At 35.2% G+C, this 8,282-nt stretch overlaps 1 protein-coding gene across 1 annotated transcript; it reads right to left on the reverse strand.

Annotated features, from left to right (window-relative positions):
* Positions 1–2,824: 2,824 nt before the first annotated feature.
* On the reverse strand, positions 2,825–5,478 carry LOC138695075 (uncharacterized). The gene is made up of 2 exons (XM_069819437.1): positions 5,272–5,478; positions 2,825–4,997 (listed from the first exon to the last, which is right to left on the reverse strand). The coding sequence occupies exon 2, from the start codon at positions 4,336–4,338 to the stop codon at positions 3,163–3,165; it is 1,176 nt and encodes a 391-aa protein (XP_069675538.1). The 5' UTR covers positions 4,339–4,997; positions 5,272–5,478; the 3' UTR covers positions 2,825–3,162.
* Positions 5,479–8,282: the final 2,804 nt, after the last annotated feature.

Genomic DNA, 8,282 nt, shown 5'->3' on the forward strand with positions numbered 1-8,282 from the left:
TTGGCGCCAGAAGTAGAAAAACGCCCGTCAACGCAGCGATTCGCCAAGTGGTCTGATCGCTATGGAACGACTTGGATGATTAATGGATGGTAGCTGCAGTTCTCATTTCTCCATTAAAATGCTACAAGGCTACATTTCTTAACTCATAATCGAGTTTCGTGTCTTTATCTAATGGCATTAAGCTCTCGTCGAATTTAAAGAACAGTAATTACATCAAGTTAGCAGCAATTATAAATACTGTAAGTAATTTTCAATTATATGATCAGAGTTAGTACTGAATATTTGACTAGAATGTGACAATACTATTTACGCATGCCTTAAGTACGATCTGGATTTACGAAGTCAATTTATAATTTTTTTATTGACATAGAAGCTTAGAAAGATCCTGCTAGCCAGCCAATAGCAAGGCTATATTCCAGCCGAATTCAATCAGTATTATCCAGTTCACTTCTGTCATTAATTTGGCCAGTTCGGTTCAATTTTGACCTAGCCAAATTTTTTTGTTTCAAGTTTAAATCTATTTTAAATTTCCAGCACAAATTTATATAATAATATAATACAGAATAATACCACAGTCTAGTATATACAGTCACGAAGCTTAAGTTGTGAGGGTGCTAGGAACAATAGACTGTGCTAGTATTATTTCGCATTGTCTGTAATGAGGCGATATTAGCGATCCTAGTCGTTAGCAACTATCTATGGATGCATATTTACTACGTATTGAGCTTCGTGACTGTATATACTGGACTGTGATAATACTTCAGTCTACAGAATATAATTACAACAATAGAAATAAAATAATACAATAAATATAAAAAGAGGATACCGTACAATAATATTAACGAAATTTGAGGACCGAATGAGCAGCGCTCGTGTTCGGTCGCAGTTCAGATATATTATTTATGTAAGAGAAATATAGAAAATAAAATAAAATAGAAACTAAAATTAAAATTACAGCTACAATGAAATTATATCATATAATATATTATTAGGCCTAATATAAGAGGAATATAGAAAATAAAATAATACAGGAACTAAAAATTAAATTACAGCTACAATGAAATTATATCATAAAATATATTATTAATATAAGAGGAATATAGAAAATAAAATAGGAACTAAAATTAAAATTACAGCTACAATGAAATTATATAATATAATACATTATTAATATAAGAGGAATATAGAAAATAAAAAAATAGGAAGTAAAATTGAAATTACAGCTACAATGAAATTATATAATATATTATACTATATTATTAATATAAGAGGAATATAGAAAATAAAATAAAATAGGAACTAAAATTAAAATTACGACTATAATGAAATTATATAATATAATATATTATTAATATAAGAGGAATATAGAAAATAAAATAAAATGGAAACTAAAATTAAAATTATAGCTACAATGAAATTATATGGAATTATATAATAGGCCTATAATATTAATATATCACAGAGTATTTTAAAGAAAAAAAAAGTTTTTGAAAATTCACTCATTTTTCACCAAAAAATATCGTCCTCTCTCAAAATTCCTGCAGTATGGATATTTAAATCACACCACGCTCACTTTTACTGTTTTTTCCAGTAACTTCAATTATTTTTTTTTTTTTGCTACACTGCCAGACAAAAATGGATATAATTTCTGAACTATTAAAGATACATACCTGAAATTTAGAACACACATTTTCTAGACCAGCGGTCGTCAGCACAGAGCACCCTGGGGCTAGCGTCTCTTACCCGCGGAGAACAGTGCACCATGGTGCACTCGTAGCTGCTAGCGGGTATGCTCTCTACCTCTTCCTGCTGCACGACGGGACACACGGGACGGCTCCGATTACCCTTTGCACATTTCAGCGAGTGCTGACGACCACAGTTCTATACTATTAGGGAACTTTTCTCTGTAACAGAATTTTTTATTTGATTTCATTTTTAAAATATGTCTGTCTGTTTGCAAGAAAAGGAAATAAAAAAAGTGTTATTAAATTTTAATTGTTTATTTTACAAATTTAGGGACTAATATCAAAATTCCGTTATAAACAATTTGTAGAGCATGCTTTTGCAAGTACATTGCAAAAAACTGTTTTTATCTATCTTTAAAAATGACTTAGATGCAGCTCGACCAAGTTAAGTCTGCGAGCCGAGAGGGGAAGTTGGAGGCAGTTCTGTAGTGAAAGGAGGCGGTAACGAGAGGAGACCAGTACAGTCTCATATGACAGCAAAGTTTTCCTACTGTGCTTCAGTTCATAGAGCGGTAACAATTTAAGACGCTTTGAAATAGACTGTACTTATACTTCTGCTTGACAGTGAGGTTTGGCGTTCTGATTGGCAAGCGTGGGCGTAGGAGAGAAAGTTGCATGAGGGGGGAGGCAGCGTAACTGTTGCCTTTATCTGAAGACAAGGACAACAAATGCGTGCGCTCCGTAGTGTATTTTAAACGATGTGCACACGTTGAAATCTGAGCGTCAAGTGACCTATGTGGCAACTGTGTTTTGCCTCTACATTTCACCCCGATATCCCCACTCGCAGACTTGACTTGGACAACCTGTATAGTGGTTTTAGTAAAATTGTGCATTGGATACATTTTTTTTTTCAAATCTGGGCCACCTATATATATATATATATATATATATATATATATATATATATATTTTTTTTTTTCAAATATTTATATGTGGTTGAATTGCTACAGCCATGAGCTCTCTACATACAAAAAAATAATATTTTACACCAAATAGGAAAAAAGTTTTAAAAAATACCGTCATCTCCTCTTAAATCCAATGAATCCAACCTTTTAGTTGGTACATTCCAACTCAGTAGGGGAGAGAGGGGATACATTGGACAGTTTATCTTATTAAATTTTTGTGCACTAAGCTTATGAATTAAAAAGATTCTTTCCACCTGGTTTTGATTTGTTGGACATCTGGCTGTCATTAAAAATTTTAATCATTTTCATATTAGTAAAACTGAAATCATCTTTTGAATATATTTGAAGAAATACACTTTGTCCAGAGTATCCCCAGATATGGGGATACATTGAACAGAAATCAAAATATTTTGTATACAGAAAAAAATGATCATACATGGTCTCTAAATTTCAAATACAATAATACTAACAAACTACAACAAAATTCATATATGTACAATCAATACAATACATTATTGGATACAAAATGGCATGAAATCAAAGTCAAAATAGGTCAAATTTTCAAAACGCTTTTTGTTGTCTTTGATAGGTTCAGGCAACTTCAGCACAGTCTCCTCGTATGACACAAATGATACTGTCTCATCAGTTTCAATGAACCGATTAGAAGTGATCTGACGTTTAAAAAATTTCACATCATATCCATCCACGGCTCGATTAACAATTTGGGCTACATAATTTCTTGAAGTGTTTTTGCCACTAACTCTGACAATTACAAAATCGCCAGAATGTAGGGAGTAAATGGGTTCAACTTCATTTTCATGTGAATCTTGATCTGAGTCAGAGGTATTCTCACCAACTTCCTCTAAAGGTGATGAAGACCTCTGACGAACTCTCCTCTTCTCTGCCTGTTTTTCCTTTGAGTTTTTACACTTCCGTTCTGGAAAGGGCCTTACTTCTTCAGGACTGACATATGTATTTTCGGTTGTCGAAGATATTGGAGTTTCTAATGTTCTAGAGCTGACAACTGAAGTAATTACAGCATCTTCTACTTTAGATCCTGCTTGTTCTTCTGCAATTGATCCTGGAGAACTTTGATGGTTCAAAAGCACTGGAGGTGGGCGATCTGATACTACAGACGACAAGAAATGTTCATTGGGGAATATATTTCGGTCAAATGGAGAAATTCCACAAGATTTAAATCCCGATTTAATGTTTTCTGGGATCGCTGCTTTGTCCCATGCAGTTGCACTCATTTGTGGTAATTCAAAGATTGTCACACTTTCATTTGGATGACTAAGGTGCCAGGCGTTAACTGCTTCATTGAAGAATTTCTTGAAAGGACCAAACACGCAGTGGTCCAGGGGCTGGAGCTTATTGGATGTGTGTGGTGGGAGGGTCAAGATGGTAATGCCATTTCCCTTGCAATAATCTGGGCCTTCTACACTCAGGTGGGACTCATGATTATCCATGATCAGCAACACCGGATTTCCATTTGAACAACGTACATTTTCTTTAAAAAATATCAAAACGCTCAAGAAATTTTCCGCTGTCATCCAACCTGACTTGTGGACAAGACCCAAAGCCCCTGTAGGTGCACCAGGCATCATGCGTGCTTTGTCAAAGCAAACGCGGGGGAATATCCACACAGGAGGTAAGGCATTTGCGCAAATGATACCAACTTGTGTCATAAGTTCACCCCGCTCCCTGGAAGTCACTTGTCCTACCTCTTTTTCACCTTTTTTTGCGATTACTTTATCACAGGTGGCACAGTGTTCAAGCCAGTCTCGTCTAAATTGAAAATCTGATACGGCATGAATTTACGTCTCTGCAGCACAATGTCCAACTTATCAAAGAACTGGTCCACTGTTGCTCTATTGAATGCCTGCATTCTGGCTAGACTTGTAGCTTCTGGTGTTCTGATGGCGAGTGCTGGGTTTCTTTACAAAAATGCTGAGAACCAATCCAAACCAGCCTCCTTATTTGCTTTCCAAGATGCAGGTATTGTCATCAGTTCATTCTTTTTAGCATATTCGAAAGCCAATCGTCTTGTTTGTTTTGGTGTCAGCCCATAAAACATAGTTGAACATAACAACAAATAATCAGCAAGAGCTTATTTCAAGTGACCTGGAATTACTTGACGATTCTTAAAATTGGACTTGAAATTCATTGAATCAAACCCAACCTCCCTTGATTTCTTCACATACATTGCCAAGCGGGATTTTTTGACACCATGCTGTTCTGCAGAAGCTCGCAGAGACATATTATTATGTAATACATCATCAACTGCTGCTTTAATATCCGCCTCAGAAAACTCACGATCTGTTTTTCTTGTGTAGACTCGAGGCATCTGCAGACAAATAAAGTAAATAGTTAATTGATCTAATGTAGACATATTTAAAAAAAATAAAAAAGAATATTAATGCAAGGGGATACATTGGACATCACTGTCCAATATATCCCCATGATCTGGTTTGGTACTTTTTTCCTTTTCTTTCACAAAGGATTTCAACCTCACTAAAGTATTATACATGAAATGAATTCTCATAATATCCACAAATATACAACGTTATAACTTGCACTGTGATTTGAAAAGAAACTATTTAATAGAGAATAGCACTTACCTCAAGATTTACATCAAAACTACGAAAAACTGGAAAATGCTGCTGTTCGAAAATCTTCTTTGTACTTCTGGTCAAAAACACTGTACTTTCATAAGATATGAACAAATGAATATCTCTGGTCATTGATGCCAACATGGAAGGTCATATAGACGGAAATTTGCATATGTCCATTGTATCCCCATGTCCACTGTATCCCCTCTCTCCCCTACATTTCTGGAATTCCGTTAGTTATACATGTTTTTTTTGAAAGATGGGACATGACAGGAGCGTTGCGATCGGAAAAACAACTGAATGTCACATAGCGTGGTAGGCCTGTTGCTATGGTAACAACGGTTGAGTTGCGAAACGTACCTTTCCCACGTGGGAAGTGCTTAACAGCTCTCTTGGCGACATTTATTATGCATACAATGTTAGCATTGGTACGTTTCGTATTTGATTCTTTGTCGATTTTTGTATCGTTCGCGTTTTATTGTCAATGAATGTTTTAACGTCAGCCATCTTAACGTCAATTGCTAGCTTCCATCAGCTGGCAGCATGGTAGTCCATTTTGGCAACATAGCACTGTAGTTCCAAGTATAGTTCAGTCTTTATTCCAGTGTAGTTTTAGTATACGTTTCAGTTTAGTTTACGATAGTTTATAGTTTTGTTTACGGTAGTTTATAGATGAGTATATACGGTTATGTAAGAGAATATACAGTTTACATCTTTTCGTATTTCACCTCCGTGTCCAGGAATTGAACAGCACTGCCTCACGTTTTCGCTCCCAGCCGCAACAAATCGAACACGCGTGAACGTACATCCTGTTGCAAGACAAACCGCATCGGAATCGACTTGCAGACCATAAGCTCTGCCCCACAGGGTGGTTGCAATATACTTTCACTCTCTCATCGCCTTCTTTGTGGTTTTGATTCCTCAGTCGTGGGACCGATAGTGGTATACGCTATCGTTGCTGCAGCTATCCTTCTATGGAGGCCACTCAAATGGCTTCGTATTCCATCTAAGCTCTAAGGCAAGAACGTTTGTTCTTAGCAATCGTGAGGTCTCCTGGGTTGCCTTAGAAACCGGATCAAAGTCACGGGAATACAGCGGTGTTTTCGTTTATCAGAAAGTTAGAAAAGAGCGTCTGTGGACCTGAGATAAACTTCCCTAATGATATACAAACTCTAAGGCCCAATTGTATAAAACTCCCCGACTAAAGATTAACTTTGATTGAAGATCGAAAAGTAAACCGAGTTCAGACACTTCTTCTATTGTATAAAACTTTTCTGCGATCAAATTACCTTGGTTCAAATGCAATCTAAGTTCACGTGAAAAGGATTTGGCAACGTCGCATAAACAGGTGAAATACGTGATGCGCGGACTATGTTATACACGTTTGTTCAGTGTTGCCAATCTAGCGAATTTAACTCTTTTTCAACAACAATTCCTTTTAACTTTTATATTGCTTTTTTAGCACCCCATAGTGACAAAATTTAATCTTTCTTTGTTGATAATGAGAACTCTAGCGACTTAACAACTACTTTTTGGCGACTTTCCGTACACACTGTTGAAGACATTGTTTTTTTTTTCAATGTAAATAATGGCGGACAATAAGAAGAAGGTTGACTGTTCTCCAAGTTGTTATCATGTTATGGTGTTTGATACTGCTAAACATAATAAAGCTTTATAAAAGGACAATTTTCGTTTAGTAATACAGTTAATTGAACATTTATGAATGTACCTATCATATCCATTAATAATTAATGGTTGTTATAAACATAATATAATTATAGGTTATGTTATTTCATACTGCTGAACACGATAGAGCCTTATAAAATATAAGAATGTTTGTGTATTAAGGCAAGAAATTGAAAGAAATATATATAAATGTACCTAACATATCTATTAATATTAATAATAATGGATATTTTATTTGCACAATCTGCCACTCGTATATTTCAAACAGAAAAGAAATAACTGAACTTGGATCATCTAACTTAATCGGAAAAATTTCTTCTGTCAAAGTTGACTTTAGTTTGAGACAAATTAATCTCTGATTAGACTTTATACAACACAAAATTCCAAGTTCAGCTGAAACAAGGATCAATTTAACCCCTGATCTAAAATTAAATGGTTTATACAATCGGGCCTAGGATGGACGAATGGATTGGTGGACGGACGGATAGTCTATATTTGATTAATTCACAAATTGATTTGAGAAATTCACGGAGACAATGAATTCGACTCCATGCACCTGCCTATCCATATCCATAAATAGATGAATGGACAACATGTATTGAATTGTTAATACAGGGACATCATTTTATTTTTACTAACATTTTTAATATTAACCTGGCTATATCTTTGGATTAAAGGTCTAGAACCGGAAACACCGCTTGTCCCTCCTTCCAAGACTGGAGTTCGATGATACTGCCGTAAAACTCAAATCACTTTACTAGGTATAGGAGGGAAGAAAAGTAGTTCATCCATTTATGTAAACTAGGAAATATCACAATTTTGAGTTTGATAATTTTCATTAGGTTTTTGTTTAATCAAAATACAGTACTGTATTAACACTTAGTGTTTTTACTCACGAATTGAGCTATCCATTCGGACGTATTAATTATGCAGTGTATATTGTAATGTTACAGCACATTAGCGTACAATATAAGAATGAAGTTAAATTGAAAAATAATCATAATATGGATATTTAAACACATTTTTGAAAATGGTGGCCGTTCATTTCGATACAGGCTTCAGTTCTTTTGTGCATATTATCGCACTATAGACTATGACACCTAATTCCAATTACCAGTTTCGTCCTTCGTACGAGTAACTCATGTTAAAAAATTCTATACCCACTCTATAAATGAGTACCTTACGTACTATAAATTCAGTCTTCACTTCTGCCCGATCCGAAAATATAAAATTACTCATAAATCCTATCTACTGTCCGTTCAAGTGGTTTTGTCGCAGGGTCGTAGAAAAGGGGGGAAATCACGTGACAGTTAATTACTTAACGAGGCCCTTTT

This window comes from Periplaneta americana, chromosome 2 (genome assembly GCF_040183065.1).
Source record: "Periplaneta americana isolate PAMFEO1 chromosome 2, P.americana_PAMFEO1_priV1, whole genome shotgun sequence".
In the NCBI taxonomy this organism is placed as follows: domain Eukaryota; kingdom Metazoa; phylum Arthropoda; class Insecta; order Blattodea; family Blattidae; genus Periplaneta; species Periplaneta americana.

Excerpts from the sequence above, each read along its gene's own strand:
- LOC138695075 (XM_069819437.1), bottom strand. The coding sequence starts at position 4,338 with ATGACACAAGTTGGTATCATTTGCGCAAATGCCTTACCTCCTGTGTGG.